Source organism: Eucalyptus grandis, chromosome 8, assembly GCF_016545825.1.
Source record: "Eucalyptus grandis isolate ANBG69807.140 chromosome 8, ASM1654582v1, whole genome shotgun sequence".
Classification (NCBI taxonomy): Eukaryota; Viridiplantae; Streptophyta; class Magnoliopsida; order Myrtales; family Myrtaceae; genus Eucalyptus; species Eucalyptus grandis.
The window spans coordinates 14611566-14629353 of NC_052619.1; the positions used below are offsets into that span (position 1 = coordinate 14611566).

General features: G+C 40.7%; 2 protein-coding genes across 5 annotated transcripts; one reads left to right on the forward strand and one right to left on the reverse strand.

Annotated features, from left to right (window-relative positions):
* Positions 1 to 614: 614 nt before the first annotated feature.
* LOC104456725 (protein DEHYDRATION-INDUCED 19 homolog 5) lies at positions 615 to 5943 on the forward strand. The gene is made up of 5 exons (XM_010071577.3): positions 615 to 923; positions 1069 to 1211; positions 2808 to 2885; positions 3053 to 3285; positions 5468 to 5943. Exons 1-5 carry the CDS (start codon positions 860 to 862, stop codon positions 5574 to 5576), a joined length of 627 nt encoding a protein of 208 aa, XP_010069879.1. The 5' UTR covers positions 615 to 859; the 3' UTR covers positions 5577 to 5943.
* A 420-nt stretch (positions 5944 to 6363) lies between these two features.
* Positions 6364 to 10225, reverse strand: LOC104456727 (L10-interacting MYB domain-containing protein). 4 transcript variants are annotated; one of them, XM_010071578.3, is made up of 5 exons: positions 10101 to 10225; positions 8307 to 8643; positions 8138 to 8231; positions 7526 to 8034; positions 6364 to 7070 (listed from the first exon to the last, which is right to left on the reverse strand). In XM_010071578.3, exons 2-5 carry the CDS (start codon positions 8640 to 8642, stop codon positions 6483 to 6485), a joined length of 1527 nt encoding a protein of 508 aa, XP_010069880.2. In that variant the 5' UTR covers position 8643; positions 10101 to 10225; the 3' UTR covers positions 6364 to 6482. The 4 variants fall into 4 exon arrangements, with proteins under 4 accessions (XP_010069880.2, XP_010069882.2, XP_010069883.2 ...); XM_010071580.3 differs by having other exon boundaries at positions 9985 to 10136; XM_010071581.3 differs by lacking the exon at positions 10101 to 10225 and adding an exon at positions 9973 to 10090.
* Positions 10226 to 17788: the final 7563 nt, after the last annotated feature.

A 17788-nucleotide genomic window follows, 5' to 3' on the forward strand; every position in this document is an offset into this window, starting at 1 on the left:
GTTGACACCCCCACGCAAGAAGGAGCCAAACGGGCCATCAGAAGTTGGACCAGGACCAACCGGGCTCAGATCTGTAAATCCCCCTTCCGGCCCAGAAAGGTCCTCGCGGGCCCACTTCGCCGCCAATCCCCTCCTCGCCATCGGGTCAACACGGTATAAAACTAACCTCCTGAAAAGCAGAAGCCTACTAGTCCGCCCGCCCCCGAAGTGAAAAGACGGGAATGCCCCCCAACTAGTCCGGTCCCGATATTTCCTGGCCTCCTTCCGTTTGCAAAAAACCTGTTCGCACCGAAATTTTCCCTTTTCCCGAGAACCGAAAAGAAAGAAGGAAAAGTGATTTCCCAAAAAAATTAGAAAATCACGAGGAAAACAAGCGCACGAGTCCACGTGTCGATATCCCGTTGCTTCAGGACATTATTAAATTATTAGTGAAGCAGAGTCAGAGTCAGCACCCCCGGGGTCTTTCCTTCCTTTATGACGCGATAAATGAATTAATTAATGAAAGGCGTGCGGGGAGGAACGGCAGATTCTTTCTCTTCATTTTTTATTTTCCATTTTCCATTTTCCGTTTTTCTTTTTCTTTTTCTTTAAGGGGTGGGGAGGCGGTGGGGGGGGGTGGTGGTCCTTGTTCGTTAAGAATCGATGACACAGGGAATCCAGGAGCTCGAAGCTGCTTCTCCTCCTCCTCCTCCTCCTCCTTTTCCTCCTCCTTCTCTCCCCGCTTAATTTATCGGGAATCGCTCGCGGCGGAGCTCGGTGAGGATCCCGCCGGCGGCGCGCGGCGGAGCGCGGCGATCGCTCGAGCGGACGGTCTCCTTCTTCTTCGTGCGTTCCTTAGTCGGTCGCTGGCCTCGGAGACATGTGGCGCTTCGACCTCTCCGCCTCCCCCAGGAGCCACCGATCTGCTCGCAAGTCTCGATACGGTAGAGAATCGCTCCCTCTCTCCCACTCTCTCTCTTTGACTACGATCTCGCTTTTGTTTTGCTTTGTTTTTATTTCTTGTTCTGTTCTTGAGGTTTTTTTTTTTTTTTTTTTTTTTTGGGTTCTCGATCTGGGGGGCGGAATCAGATGCGGATATTTTCATCGACGAGTTCGACGGGGAGGGCGACCTGGAGGTGTACTACCCGTGCCCGTACTGCTCGGACGACTACGATTTGGTCGAGCTGTGCCTGCACATAGACGAGGAGCATCCCGTGGAAGCTGATTCTGGGGTACGACCTCTGTTCAAGTTTTGGGCTTTGGGCTTTTCTTTGGTTCCCTGTTCATGTGTCTGCTATTCGCTGTGCTCGCGCGCGTGTCGTCGTGTGTGGTGGCGCTAGGTCGTTCGTTAGGGTCTTCTGGGTTCTTCGGTGTTTTCTCGGATTGTTGTGATCTGTTTTTTAGGTCTCTGGTTTTGGTTTTCGGGGGAAGAGGAGAATTGGGTCTCGTCAGGGTTTTAGGGGTCTCTCTCGTCGTAGGTTCGTAGGTTTGGCAACGCAAGTCTGCTTCTTCTTTTTTTCTTTTTCTTTTTTCTTTTGCGGAGCAAGCTAGGATCTCATTTCACTTCAATGACGGCTAGCGGAGAGCTACTGCTGGTCTGAGCTCGTATTGAGCTCCGACTTATAGATATCGAAGAACGTGAAGAAGTACCGGTCGTGGAGGACGATTGCTCAGGATTCGTTCCGGTGGTGACATCAAACCTAATCTTGGCTATGAGATAGGGGCAGAAACAACACTATTTTCGTTGTGAATTTCTTGTTTCGAGTAAGCCATAGCTGGTATGAACTAGAAAGTTTTATGCCGAGCCAATTTGGCCACCAATGCACCACATGGGGGTCCCTTCAAGTTCCGTGATGGCCACCGAAGGTCCTTAGTCCAGTCACCAATAGGTCTCTCTAGGTTGTATGGACAGATCGAATATAATCCTCCATACACTCCTTGAGATTGAACAACCAAATAAAAAAGGATTCATCTGTTTCGGTGAATGCAAGTCTTCAGTTTTGATGCAGTTACTTCTGTGTAGTAGAGAGGCATGACACTATTTGATGAGTCTTGGGCCAGTATTTTAACTTAGCTTGTTGTCCTCCATTCTTATCAGATTTACCTTACATGCCACTTTTGCTCCTGTTTTGTTTTGAGCACGTTTTTCCAATAGTTCCTGAGGGTTAGTTGCAAGCTTTTCTGGTGTATTCCTTTTTGTTGATGTTCATTGTGACTCTTGTCAAGGTTTGTTTTACATTACACTGCTATTCAGATTGCTTCATTTGGTTTGCTGAGTAACGTGGTAGCTCAACTTTAGAAATCTAATTGGACACTGTTACAATATTAGTCAGATTATAGATATGTAGTCATAGGACAATACCTACTTGGTCTCCCCTATTGATGCGACTGTATTGTGACGTAGGATGACTTTTGCTCTTACCATGTGGGTTGTCATTGTGTTGTATCATCTACAACGGTAGAGGAGGACCATAGAAGTTCTTCAATGATTTTTTTCCCCTGTACCCATATGACTTTGTATGTTGCCGTTTTTGTTTTTTGCATTCTAACATGTGTTGTTATATGATAGAGTAGGATTCATTGTTGCATGTTAGTTGATCTAGCTATTGATATGCACAAGGCTTCTTTCTTCGACTTTCTATTGAGATCTGGCGTTTTCTTTAGGTTAGTTCTGAGAAAGATATCATCCTCTTTCTCACTAACCATTGGACTGATACTGTAGCTTATTGTCAACAACATATTCAAATTTTTTCTCCAAATTTGGGAGAAGATGCTTGTTATGCCCAATGTTTCATGTAGCTCAGAGTTTGCAGCTTCTGTTTATGCAGGTATGCCCGGTTTGTGCTACAAAGGTGGATAGTGATATTGTTGAACACATAACAACAAAGCATAGTGACATTGTGAAGATATCCTTTTTCTTGTACATTTATATGCATGCATTTCTTCATAAGCAATCTTCATTGCTTTAATATTTTATATTGTTTTTTTGTTGTATTTTCCTTTCTACTACAGTATTTCTTCATCTTTTGGTTTGATAAGACCGTGAACCATGAGTTCCTTGACTTGAGATTACTGGCAACAGAAATTAAATCTCCGGAAAAACGAGTCCTATTCATCTTTTTCGTCATCTAGAGGAGAGTTTGGATCTGTTCCATCTGCGGCGACTTCCTCCAATGGGCCACCAGATCCGTTTTTATCATTTATTTGGAATGTGCCTGCTGCATATGAGTCTGAAAAGGCTCAGTCCACTTCACCATCTGCTTCAGATTTTGCAGAGAGTACCCCTGATGAAGCTTTGTCAGAAAGGTATTCCAGACTTTACTCTTTTGACAGTTTGTGTATGCTCCATCTGCAATGTTGCTTGAAATCAGATGTCATCAAAAAGATGTACAGGATATAAGGGAATAAATGTCCTTTGAGCAGCCTTGGCTGCTTTCTTCTCTTTCTGTTTTGTAGATGTAAGGAAGTGAATTTTTCATCATAGTTTACAAGATGGTTAACTCATCTGACTTTTGCAAAAGCAGTGTACAAGCCTTGGGACATCAAACCAGGAGTCACTCACGTGTCCTCTCCCTGTAGAACCCTACAAACTGACTTTCTTGATTTACTTAAGCTGAAAATATGGAGCAACCTTACAGCTGGTTTCATGGAGACTCATTTTAGACAAATACCTTGAAATGTTGTCGATCTAAGGTGCAGACTAAATGATGACCTTTTACTTGTGATGTTGAGGACCTACAACCTAGAGAACCAATTTGATAGTTGAGGAGTATCGTAATCCACCATGAACAATTCCATAATTCTCTCCCTTTCAATAGCAAAGTAAGGTTGATAGTTTGCAAGTGCTGTGCTGATTTGGCAGAACCCTTTTCCCCTACCTGAAATCATCCCTACCCCATTCTTGTAAAGCTCACCAAGCTAGAGTTACTAGTCAGGGAACTTTCCACATCTATTGCTTCCAATGGAATAAGCAATCCTCCTTCCTTGGTTCCCTGTCCAAAGAATCAAAGTAGTATGCAAAACTGTGTGTGGTCTTGTTGGATGATCATTGATGTCTCAGCTGTAGCAGAATTAAAGGTGACTGAGAAACTTTGAAAAGGTTTGCAGCACTCTCTCAAAAAGATTGTCAAAGCTGTAAAAGTCGATTCTCCAGGGTTCAGGCTCAAATGTACCAATTGATGCCTGCATCAAAGTGGTGCACGCATGCCCACTTACTCATACTCACAGTGGCTACTATATTGCCTCAAATATGGCACAACACTCTTCCATGAACATTGATACCACTCTAAAATCATTTTATTACCTAAGTGTCTGAGGAATTATTGATCCACATATAGAATATCTAAATTGTATAAAAAGCCGTGATGCAGGAGCATGACCAGCCTGCATCAATTTGCTCAATGCCTTCGGTGAATATGAGTAGGTTTGGGAATTCTATTGTATAAAGAAGCAGCGAAAAGTTATTACCTGAGTGTCTGAGGAATTATTGATCCACATAGAGAATATCTAAATTGTATAAAAAGTCGTGATGCAGGAGCATGACCAGCCTGCATCAATTTGCTCAATGCCTTCGCTGAATATGAGTAGGTTTGGGAATTCTATTGTATAAAGAAGCAGCGAAAAGTTAATTAGCACATGAAAACGCTCATTGCCATGGATGCTTAGACACTCCCGTAGAGAAAACACTTGCTGAAAGAAGTTGATGATGCAAACTGTGGGTTTTCACTGAGAAATATAGAGAAGGGAAGGGAGGGAGAGAGGAAGAGAGGTAGGTGCAATGAGCATGGCTATAGAGTGATAGATGTTGGATAGGAATCCATTAAGACATGAGGTCAAGTATGAAACCTCTTGCCCCTGTCGGATGGTTTCTGAAGGAATAGACACTTCCTTGTAACATATTCATGCCCTGGGCGAGAATGATTGCTGGGGAAGCATGGTGTAGGTGCTCTTACAACAACGGTAGTTAGAAATTAAAGATGCTAGCATTTGCACACACTGTAACATAATCGCGCATAGATGTTGGATATGAATCCGTTAGACGTGAGGTCAAGTATGAAATTTCTTACCTGTTGGGTGGTTCTTGAAGGAATAAACACTTCCTTGTATCATATTCATGCCCTGGGAGAGAATGATTGCTGGGGAAGCATGGTGTAGGTGCTCTTACCACAGTGGTAGTTAGATATGAAAGATGCTAGCATTTGCACAGACTGTACACATAAGTGCCAACATGAAGCAGTCAGGAACTTCATTTGTTGGAAGTCTGTTGATGACGAAGTTATACAGAACTGGAGGATGTATGTCTCAAAGCAAGTATGTTGTCATGAATGTGTGTGCATCCATTTTCAGCTGGTTTTCTCGACTTTCACCACATATTCCAAAGGCAATTCCCAAGTACATTGGAAATGATCAGCATGTCAGCTCCATATTCTTCCTGTGCTGTCTGGGAAACTCTCTACTGATACATCTTCTATCTTTGTTCTGTATGTAGGGATGTGCATCAATCTCCTATGCTGGAGAAAGACCAAATCGAGAAAGCAGGGAGATGTGAATTTGTACAGGGTTTGGTAATGTCCAGCATACTTGATTTTGACTTGTGAGGGGGTGCTGGCGCTGATCAGAAGCTAACGAAGTCTTGTTTCTATTGGACGAGCTTTTTGCCCCTCAAAATGAAAGAGGTTATAGCTTAGACGTTCGCTTCTGACGAATTCGAGGAGATTAGTAGTTTTATGTAAAGAAGCTCCAGTGTTCTTCATAATGCTAGGCCTTTGTAGATAATGGAGACACTAGGTTTCTAGTTTAGCACTCTCTTGCAATCTTCAAGAACAATATACCCAACCATTGCTTTATCAGTTTTTGTTTCTCCTTATATCACTTTCCAAGGATACTGGATTATGTATGTACCCTATGGCCAAGGAACAAGTTCAGGCCCCTAGTGTAATGCGTATATATAGGCCACTTCTAAAACCATGGTCAATTAACCAAAAAGCAATTCAGATAGTTTTTATATTTTTGGCCCTTGCGAAATCTGTTTGCAAGACTAACTTCTTGACCATCTTCTGCATTTCAAAGACAATGGTACGCCATCAACCATTAATTTACCTGAAATGTGATTTCAGGGCTTACCTAAATTACTGTGAGGAGCATGAATACTATCAACTCTCCGGCATCAAGTAATCGCAATGTCAAGACAATCATGAAATTGTTGCCCACCCCGATCCACTAATTTTTTTTTTATCGTACCCCTCTTTTGGCCAACCATTTATATGCACGGTGGAGGAGAGGCCTCTCATGACAAGCTGAAAATTTTTGGTCCTCTTCAAATGGACAATTATTTAGTCGCGTAACTCTATTCAATGAAATTTACATGCATGGAACAAAGAAAGATGCAAAATACGAAGATGGGAAGAATTTGCCTAAGATCAATCCGCCAAAATTTACATGATAGGAGCAATGAAGGATGCAAAACACAAATGTAGGAAGAAATTGGCTAAAACTAGAAAAAACTAACGTGAATCTGGCCGAAGCTTCCTCAGCAGCCATTTTTTCCTAAGTTTAACATCCAGCGCCATGAATGTTTTAGATTTCATTTCATCCTCCAGGAAATCACAAGCATCAAGTATTAGGTCATCATCCATGTCCGGTAAGGCCTGAACTGCTTCAATTACCAGCTCAATTTGTACGGAGTTTGAGTGCTCATCGTCTTTCTTTTCATCGGACAAACAAGCAGCCACAGTTGCCATTTCCGGCTGACTACTCACAGTCCCCTCAGTAGTCTTCTTGAGGCACTTTATATGCTCTCCTATGTCCGATTGGTCTTCAAACCGGCGCTTTCTGGAAATGGGCATTTTTGAACCCCTTGGCCCAGGGTCTTGTGAATTGTCATCTTGGACCACAACAGAAATCAACGAGGAAGGGGAGTGTGAATTCTTGGAAGCCCGTCCATCTTTGACTACCGCAACTTCATTTGGCTGCTCCACATTTTGACCCAAGAGAAATTCTCTTTCATTGATACTTGGATCACGGCATATTATGCACAGATCATTGTAGTATGGTACAGGTCGAGTCATAAATTGCCGCGCATCAGTGTGTACCTGCACTCCACCACATTCCAGCTCATTGAAACATGATATACCTAAATGGAAGTGCAAGGAAGACATCAGAAGCAGGGCAGGCAAGGCAAGGATAAAACTCAGTCAACCAAAAATATGACGGGTTGATATTGAACGATCAACATCCATTCATTCCACAGATTCATATTAAATATAATTCCACAGTATATAAAGTATCGCCACAGCTAAGATCCTAAAAGTACTTAAATGGGTGTATTACGCTTAGTGATGCCAAAGCACCTTAACATCAAGAAAGTGCTTGAAACCAGAAATTTACAAATCTAAGTGTGTCAGGCATTCAATATTTAATTATTAGTGGATGTTTAATTACAAATCTAAGTGTCTGTCAGGCATTACAAATATACTATGGATACAAGCTAACAAAAGGAAGAGAATGACAGGATGGCACTATCATGTAATTATTAGTGGATGTTTACCTTGATGTAGTCTTGCCAGATATAATCATCAGCAGTCACCATTTGACGGGAATCATCCCAGGAGAAACCCTCCGTATCAAGTAAATTTTTAATCACATTGAATTGGCGCCTAAGAGTCTTGTATCGATTTTTCAGGATTTCTGCTTCATAACTAAGCCCAAATTTGGCATTAAATGATGCAATCATCTCCATCCATGCTTGTTTCAAGAAAAGACCATCAACCTGGTTCCCTTTGTGCACTTGTTCTAACATGAGGTCGATAAAATAACGGTCCATAGTTGGCTGCCAGTAAGTCCTTGTCCGACTACTAATACCAGAACCAACGACATTTGGCTCGTCCTGTGAAGTAGCCATCTCGGCAACTCCTTCAGGAACAGAAATGCTAAAGTCCTCATCAATTGTGATATCAGGAAGAGGATCTGCCCCTTCTTCACTAACACTATCAGGGAGCATTACTGTAACATTGTTAGCTGAATGTGATGATGACGCTGGTATGTTGTTGCCTGGTTCTTTACATCCACAAACAACTATAAGTCCAAGCCCACCAACAAGTAAATGCCCTCATGCTGTGCTATTAGGAAATCTTTTGGAAAGGTGGGATTGTAAAAGTACCTTTTTGTTCAAGAGATGAGTTTCCATAAATTCGACAAAGATCTCTGTAGTATGAAATGCTTTTAATCCTGTATGAGCGTGCATCTGGGTGTACCTGTAAATCTGCAAAGGATCAGTGCACATCTCGAAAGATAAAAACTTCATGAGTAATGAAATTTCATAGTTGCACCTTGATATAGTCGTCCCAAACTTTGTTATCAGCAATCACCATCTTTCGGGTTTCATCCCAACTAAACCCCGTCTGCTCAAGAAGATTTTTTATTGCCTTGTATGTATTTCTAAGTGATTTATGGCGATTTTTAAGGACATCTTTCTCGTAATGAAACTTGAATTTTGCATTGAACAGCAGCATCATATGTTTCCATGCCCGTTTGCTGAACAAGTTATCATCAATTCTGTTCCCTTGGTTGACCTGCTCTAGCATAAGGTCAATGAAGTACCTATCCATTTCAGGAGTCCAAATTGTCCTCAGACGTTCAGCATCAGTTCGAGGCCGGATGCCCATGCTAAAGACATCAGGAAATTTGTGAGTAAACACATTGAGATATTGGAAAGGCACAACCCACCGTGAAATCAATTAATCCTATTTCCTTATCACCATCTTAAAAAGCTAAACAGTGATTCTTTATATCAGCAAATTGTCATCAACTCAAGCTCAGATATGTAGTTCCCATTCATGTATGTAAGCAAGATGGCTTCACTATCGTTAAAGTTTGGTTAAGTTCCCTTTATCCAGCATCAAACAGTCTTCTGTCCCAACATTCTAACATCTACTCTGACAAGGACAAGAGCCATCAGTTTAAAATCCCGGTATAGCCAGGCATAAAGAGGAACACTGCAACAATTAAAATCTACTTTGTTTCCAACTACTAATCCACGGTGAAGCTGATGCTAAACATTTCTAGTAGTGTTCTCAATTTGTATGCAAACTCTCCATAATGCGGACTTTGCAGCACCAAGATATGACATGCTGTTCATATTCATGGTAATGTCAATCTATTATCCTCAATCTTTCAAAAGCATGGCATGAGGGAAATAGCCAACTTGGCTGGCTCTGGTATCAAATTCAACTTATAACCTCTAGCGTTTGCACCAATACATGTAATTGCCAAAGAGAGAGGGAAAGGCAATAACATTCTTAATGAACCACCATAACTGAAAAGCTGAGAATGAGGTCTTTCTCTCATCTAAACTCACATTTTTCTGTTTGAGTAATATTGACAGCTGAAATTAGATAACAAATTTTCCCCTCCTATAAATAAGAAAATGTCATCCTTTAGATTTAATCCATGCGGAACATAAACATGTTTACAAACTTTTCACACTTTCATGCATTGGACTCTTTACACTCCACAACAGAAGTACTGCTGAAAATGCAGAAGCCATAGAGAAACTTCCCATTCTAACAACAAAACCGACCACCGCAAGAAAAAAACCAAACCAAAGGCCACCAATCAGTAAGAAGAACGCAGCCCCCCTTCTGAATAATCGAAGCCCACAAGCCAATTTTTAAAAACAGGGCATTGTAAACCAAATTGGCCAACTCTCTCGTTCAGGAGTCACTGAAAATTTACACCAAAAAAAAAAAAATGGCTTTTTTAATGCAAAAGATCCGATCTTTAACACCGGGAGAGCCAACCCTTTTCAAGACGAGCGTATTCCAATTTACAAACTTCCTTCTCCCATCGATCAAACTGTAAATACACAGCATGGAAGGAAGGTCACAGCCACCCACTTGAAAACTACTCACAGCACTTAAAAAAGATTAATTTATTGAGCACCTCACTAAACTAGTTTTCTTGAGGCGATTGAAGAAACCGACGATGGAGGTTTACCCAGAGAATTACCGTCTGAGGAAGAGGAGAAGGAGGAGGAGAAGACTATATTCCAACGTAAGGATTGGATTGGATGGGAGGAGGAGGGATGCTTAAATCGGGAGAAGGGATAAAGAGCAAGGCGTTACCTTGAAGAGACGATGGACAAGAACTCGGACGGGTTTGGAGCGCGATATCTTCATTTTCTCGGGAGCGATTTGGGGTGGGGCGGATAAATCTGTTCCTGTTCCTGGATAAGGTTGGCACATCCGCAAGCCATGATAAGATCCTGGGCTAAGGACCGAGGTTGGGCCTAACTAATCACCTAAAAACCCGGCCATCGCCGAAAGGGAAAAGAAGAAAAAGATGGATTCCGATCGATATTCTCGAGTGGGTCGATATCCAACTTTATTTTAGATTGAACATAAATTTTAATGGGTAGTTTAGATTTTGTTGGGATTTGATTATCGTGACGAATAGAATCATTATATGCTAACTCGCTCATGTTTAAGGAATCGACCATTGAAACGGGGGGGACCGCTTCCGGGGCAGACAAAAGGCGGAGGCACAGAGGGCAGCCACAAGGTACACCACGCCGTTGAAAAAAGATTAGATCTCTTGGGATGAAGGATGAGATAGAGAAGGACGTGAGAGAAGCAATTTGTGGTCTTGATGGACTCCAATGTTTTGTGACCAAGTGAAAGTAGCAGAAAATTGGAAATGGAGCGTGGTGGCCCAATGAAGGCCCAAAGACAATAAATTTGGGTCCCTTATTGCCAAAATGGGCCCACAAAAGAATTCTTCCTTAACCCCATGGGCTTTGAGCTCTATTTAAATGTCTGAGCTTTCTTGCTTTGCAATTTTCCTTTGAGACTAGGTCTTTGCAACAATTAGACATTTTTATGAGATAAAAAAAGTTTAGGATATAATTGGTACCGGATCTAAAGTTAAAGGTTCTTTTTATGAGATAAAGTAAGATTGAGATTGGATCAAAAGTCGAGGGCTTTTTATGGGACAAAAGAAAAGTTTGGGGTGGAATTGGGATTGAATATAAAGTTGGAGGTTCTTTTATGAGATAAAATGTAGAATTGGGACAAGAGTTAAAGTAAAAGGTTTTTTTTAGGGCATTAGGCCCATTTTTTATTGGGTCTGTCCCGAAATGAAGTCACGAGATTGCTCAACTGGGCATGCAACCTCACACGTCATTGCCAAAAGTGCATATGGATATACCTTTGAATTTTAACGGAATTTCAAGTAGTTTGAGTTGTGGACATGATTAACAACGCTTCACTAACACTTTAGTTACAGAACTTATAAATATGCATATATTCAAATCGATGTATCAGTAATTATCCGGACACTAATGTTCCTAATTTTGTGAAACCAATACATTTGTGTATGTTTTGCTTCTAATCTTTTCCATGCTTCATGAGAAAATTTAAACACTTCAATGGATCCCTTGCACATCTAATTTCTAAACATCCGTACTTTAGAAACTTGTTTCAATTGAGTCTACTTTTCATTGGGGGTTAATATCATAAAAATCTCAAACTAGTAAACTTATGACAAATCTGGTACATTTGTACCAAATTTACTTTATACTAATTTTTTACCATAAAAAACCAAAACTAATACACTTATGACAAATTTATCATTCGTTAGATTCCGTTAAATTAGATTAATACCACGAAAAGTTAGAGATTGACACATATATGACAAATAAGGGGTAAAACCCCAAATTGATACACATTAATTGTCACATGTCATGCAAATTAGTAAGTTAATGGTAAAATTTGATGGAAACTAATGAAGGACAAAAATTTATCACAGATATACTAATTTGAGGTTTTTGTGGTTAAATAAATAGTTTTGAATAAATTTATTATAATTATATTGGTTTTGAATTTTTGATATTAACCCTAATTGGGGTACCAAAAGATTTTTGGTATTAACCCTACTGAAAGTGCATGTACATTCGCTTGATGCTCAATTTGGCGGGAAAAGTACCAAATAGTCAGAAATCTATTGTATTGGTACTAATTCAGTAGTAAACTTTTCAATTAGACTAATTTAGTCTTAAATTTTTTTCATTGGTGTCAATTCAATCCATCTCGACTAATTTTAGCCGCCAAAGTCTTGCCGACATAGATGCCGGCCGGTGACCGGATGCTGATTGTGGCAACTTTTAACACTTGTGACAAACAATAACAAGAAGGATCTAATGTGAGAATGATAGATTCAACAAGGAAAATTCACATGTATTGACACATATGCATTTCAACCGATAATAGATTTAGGTTAGGGGTACCAGATTGAGATTTTTTAAAGAAAATTAGTTTGGGGATAAAATGTGACATGGGTGCACTAGCCAATTTGGATTTTCTGTGAGACAAAAATTAATTTGAGGTAAAGGTGTCATTGATATATGTTTGGGATTTTAATTGTGTTAACTAAAAACTAATTGAGTCCATGCCATGAATTTGTAAAATTAGGCAAAAAGCACAAAATGTGACGGTAAATTCTATAACGTCATTCATGGACTATAAATTGTCTTATTATTATATATAATAAATACAAATACATAATAGGTGAATGATAAGTAAGTGTCACGCTGATAAGTTGTAAAGAAAAATAAGATAAAATTCATAAATCTCTACTCTGCCTTTTCTTCCGTTATCTTTAAATATCTTATATGAGATTACTTCCGTTATTATTTTTCCACACTCAACCTGTTCACAATTTCTAGTTGCAAGCATTGTTATGAGATTATGTGGGGTTATTCACCCATTCTAGATACATAAAAAAAAAAAAAAAAAAAATTCTATGCATATGCCTTCCTAACTTATTCTCTTGCCTTGTAAGGTTTTCTTGCCATGGTTGGAGTCCTTGATATTGTCTGAACTTCCCAAATTGAAAGAGATATGGAACTCTCAATTTCCTTTAGATATGAGCAGCCTACAATTTCTGAAAGTAGAGGATTGCACGTTTCTCTTGAGAGTCATCCCATCAAATTTGCTAATAGAGCTACAAAATTTGGAAGCCATCACCATTGAAAGATGTCAGTTAATATGAGAAGTATTCAACTTTGAAGGACTAATGACTAGTGGGGATGTTGAGATTCTATCACGATTGACCATATTAAATTTGAGTGACTCCAAGTTTGAGAGGCATATGAAACAAGAATCTAACAAAAAGTGCTGTGTTTCTGAAACTTAAGGGCACTGAAAGTGCAAAATTGCAAGAATATGAGATTTCTTTTTTCTTTTTCCATGGCTAAAGCACTTGGGAAAATAAAAGGAATAGAAATAGCGAGTTGTAAAGTGAGGGAGGAAATTATAGCCGTGTAAGAAGAAGAATCGACAAAAGTTGCAACCACCGACACATTAGAGTTCCCTCTATTAACTTCTTGTCCCTTGAGGAATTGTCAAATCTTTGGACATTCTCTTGTGGAAAGTATTGTATTCACTGTCCATCCTTAACAAGATTGAGAATATTTGGATGCCCCAAAATGATGACATTCTCCTCATTTGAAGGAAAGCAACAATCGATGATAGCTAATATGGATTTATAAGTGTTTGTTGTATCAACTCCGACTTATCCTTGCCTATCTTCTTCAATTAAAATGTGAGTAAATATCTCTGGAGTTTTCTATTTTATGTTTATTGTAGGTATTTTTTCTGGGTAAGTGGAGTTTTCTCTCGGCTGAAGCAGTTGAAAACTCTGTAAGTATCACCTGCGAAGCCTCTTGCTACTCCATGCATCTATTGTTTTTCTAGGACAATGGTATAATTTTGGATAATCAACTTCAACCTTGAGTATAAGTTAACATATTAGAGCATCCAAATAAGGACATTTAGGAGTTCATGGTCGAAAAGCTAACATATGATCCTTTCATATAGGTTCTTTTTCCGAGCTTGGAATTAAGGAGGATATGGCACAATGAACTCCCTGAAAACTGATTCTGCAAACTAGCATCCATCACGATTAGAGATTGTGAAAATCTGTCTCATATTTTTCCATCAAATATAATAGAGAGGTTCCAGAGCCTTAAAATGATTGAGGTGGTCAAGTGTACCTCTTTGGAAGCATTAATAGAACATGTTGAGGTCGATACTAAGAAAAAGCAAAAACATATAGTCCTCTTAGACTTAAAAGAATTGAAGTTGTGGCACCTACCGAGGCTGAATGCGGTTGTGACAAGTAGCACCAAACAAACATTGGGTCTTCCAAGTCTGATCAATGTTAGCTTGCGCTATTGCCACGGTTTGAAATATCTCTTGACAAATGAGAAGGCCAAGACTCTTGATGAACTTAAGACGCTATAATGTTTCTTATTGCAATAACATACAAGAAGTAATTGTAGGGGAAGAAGGTGAAGAGCGAAAGTTGAAGGCAGTGAAGTTCTCTTATTTATGTATATTGAGGCTTTGATCCCTTAAGAACTTAATTAGTTTCAGCTCCGGAAGTTGTGCATACGAGTTTCCCTCCCTAAGAATTATCAATTCTAGAGTGCACTGCACTTAAGGTGGGAAAAGTACAAAAAAAGTCCTAAACCTATTGCATTGGTACCAATTCAGACCACCCAGTCAATTTTGGCCGGCCGATGCTGACGTGGACGTCGACCGATGGCCGAATGCTGACGTGGCAATTTTTATGATTTTTTTTTTTTTTTTTCGAATTTTTTATTAATTTATTATTAGTTTTTTTTTTCTTTTTCCTTTTTATGTTTCGCCTTCTTCCGGCGGTGGCCGGCGAGCCTCACCGAAGGCTCGCCGGCCACCGGGCGAGGGCTGCGAAGCCCTCACCCGGCCTCTCCTAGGGCCATCGATGAGGCGGCTTCGCCCGGATCCGGGTGAGGCCAGCCTCGCCCGTGGCTAGCGACGCCATGGCGGCCATCGCCAGGGCGAAGGTGAGGGCCGCAAAGCCCTCGCCAGCTGCCGGTGAGGGTCGCAACCCTTGATCAGCCTCGCCCAGGGCCATGGGCGAGGCGGCTTAGCCCGGATCTGGGCGAGGCTAGCCTCGCTCGCGACTAGCGAGGCCATGGTGGCCATCGCCAAGGTGGAGATGAGGGTCGCGAAGCCCTCGCCGGGGCCACGGGAGGTGGCTTAGCTCGAGATGCGGGCGGCGAGGCGAGGCCAGCTCGCCCTGGCCTTGCCGCTGAGTCCCTGATGCCTCCTCCGCTGTCGACCTCGGAGCTCTCGACCTTGTCACCACCGCCCTCACCTCCTCGAAATCCCAATTCGAGGCCCTGGTCCCCCACCTCCCACGCCTCACACCGCCGCTCCTCCGCCCGATCTTCGCCTCCGAAACCCTAGCCCACCGCCCCCAACAATCGAGGGCTTCATGGCCCTCGCTCCGCCCTAGCGATGGCTACCATGGCCTCACTAGCCGCGGGCGAGGTGCCTCGCCCAGATTTGGGCAAAGCCGCCTCGTCGGCAACCTTGGGAGAGGCCAAGTGAGGGCTGCGATCGTGGCCCTTGCCCAGTGGCCGGCAAGCCTCACCGGAGGCTCACTGGCCACCACGAGGAAGAAAGCAAAAAAGAAAAGGAAAAAGAAAAGAAAAAAGAAAAAAATTAACAAAAAAATAATTAAAAAATCATAAAAATTACCACATCGGCATCCGATCACCGGCCAACGTCCACGTCAGTGTTGGCCGGATTGACTAAATTAGTACCAATATTAAAAGGTTTAGGACTGAATTGGTCCAATTGAAAAATTTAGAACTGAATTGGTATCAATACAATAGGTTTATGACTTTTTTGGTACTTTTCCCCACTTAAGGCATTTATATTGAGGCCACCAACGCCACGAGCGGAGATGATGAATGAGAGAGTTGCTGGTTTTGATGAAGGGCCATATGCTTTATTTGACAAGAAGGTTTTCTTTTTACCTTATCTCATGTAATTTGGTTTCTTCTTTGTGATGCTTCGGATTTGTAAGCATCTTTGCTTCTCCACCATTCATTGTGACTTTAGCCAGGTGATGTTTTTGGGAGAATGAGATGCCCGATAAGTCCATTTGCCATCTAAAGGTCCTTGAGGTAAAGTGGTGTCACAACTTATTGAATATTATTCCTTCATTCGTGTGGCAGAGGCTGCTTCACTGTATGGAATCCTTGATCGTGGAGTCATGCAACTTGATAAAAGGCATATATACACTTGAGGGCCTCGATTTCATGGAGAGAGAAGCTGAAAGAAGCAGTTCATCAAGAGAGATATCTTTATGTGATCTCCCAAATTTGACATATCTATGGAAGAATGAGAATTTGTTGAATCTTTGCTTTCATAACCTAGCTTCTATAAAAGTTAAAAATTGCCCGCGCCTGAAAAACCTTTTTACAATGTCTATGACAAAAAGTTTGGGACAACTCCAATATCAAGTGGCTATGGAGAGATGGAGTACATTATTACTAGAAATGAGGAGAAACTTGAAGAAGCAGCTAGCAGAATTGTAATTCCTCAATTTGTCATTATGCATCTTCACAATATGCCAGAACTTAAAAGTTTCTGCTATGGGAAGTATATTTCAGAGTGGCCCTTTGAAGAGTTTGCTATTGATGATTGCAAAGCTATTACGGTGATTCTAGAAGATGCCAATTGCAAAAAACTAGAGGGTGATGTTCCAATGCAACAACCCCTTTTGCTAGTCGAAAAGGTTTGCACTCAATACTTCTTTAATGGCATATCTATTTTCTTGTTCCTGATGGTTTGAGAGAGACAATGTAAGGGTCTTTGGGTGACTTCCGCAAACTTATCATTTTCTTTTACCAATCTTTGACTTTTATTTAATAAGAAACATCCCAAACTACTTTGCCTAAGTAGATTTGGATTTGGTGAGGGCATCTTTGGCCCTCGCCTACCCCAGGGGAAGGCATTGCAGCCCTTGCCCAGACCCAGGCAAGGGCATCCTATGGCTGACAACCCTCATTGCCCTAAGCCTAAGGAAGAAAAAAAGAAAAAAAAATTTTAAATGTATTATATATAATGTTTATGTCAATGTCGATTGTGTCCTAGCACCAATCGTGCCACGTAAAACAACTAACATTTACGTTAGTGATTTCTAGCCAAAATTGGCTAGATAGACTGAAACGACACAATTGCAAAAAGTTTGGAACTAAATTGGCAAATATCAAAATTAAAATTGAATTGATACAATTGCAATAGATTTATGACTTTTTGGGTAGTTTTCCTTCTTTTAACTAATCTAGAATCTAAATGATACTAAAGAGGTTGGCTCAAATTCAAAATTTATTCAATGTAAGATTAAGGGATAATGACACCCCGATTCTTAAAACTTGTGTCAATCCGTCACTTAAGTCCATAAACAATTTTTACATGCATTTGAGTCATAATATGTCAATGCTTTATGCATTTCAAGACTTGTTAACTCCATCTGTTTTTTTATCGATCAAAAAATCTGCATTTTTTTTAATCATATTTTAAGTCCTACGTGGACATTAAAGCGGTATTGGAGCTTTCCTCAAGCACAAAAGGGCATTGTTTCACTATTGCCACAGCGGAAAGAATTGAAAAGCAAATTTAAAAAGACTAAAAATTAGAAAAAAATCCAACACTAGACAAAATAAAAGAGTGCCGAATAGCTGGAGTGCTAAAACTTGGCACGGAGAGATACTTTAAGTGTCAAAAGTTAGGAAAGCGACACTTAAGTGTTGAAATCGGAGCAAAATTAATCACTTAGGGTGCGTTTGGTTGTGTTTCTGTTTAAATTGTTCCAGGGGAGTAAATAGAAAAAGTATTTCTGTTCGGGGAACAATTTTTGAACAAAAATACGCGTTTGGTAAACTTGTTCCGGGAATAAAAAATAAACAGAAACATGT

What these genes read in the sequence shown, in the direction of transcription:
- LOC104456725 (XM_010071577.3), top strand. Translation starts at nt 860, where the DNA reads ATGTGGCGCTTCGACCTCTCCGCCTCCCCCAGGAGCCACCGATCTGCT. An exon ending in TGCTCGCAAGTCTCGATACG is followed by an intron (nt 924 to 1,068) that starts GTAGAGAATCGC and finishes GGGCGGAATCAG; the next exon opens with ATGCGGATATTTTCATCGAC. An exon ending in AGCATAGTGACATTGTGAAG is followed by an intron (nt 2,886 to 3,052) that starts ATATCCTTTTTC and finishes ACTTGAGATTAC; the next exon opens with TGGCAACAGAAATTAAATCT.
- LOC104456727 (XM_010071578.3), bottom strand. Translation starts at nt 8,642, where the DNA reads ATGGGCATCCGGCCTCGAACTGATGCTGAACGTCTGAGGACAATTTGG. An exon ending in TTTGGGACGACTATATCAAG is followed by an intron (nt 8,232 to 8,306) that starts GTGCAACTATGA and finishes GCAGATTTACAG; the next exon opens with GTACACCCAGATGCACGCTC. An exon ending in TCTGGCAAGACTACATCAAG is followed by an intron (nt 7,071 to 7,525) that starts GTAAACATCCAC and finishes GGTGGAGTGCAG; the next exon opens with GTACACACTGATGCGCGGCA.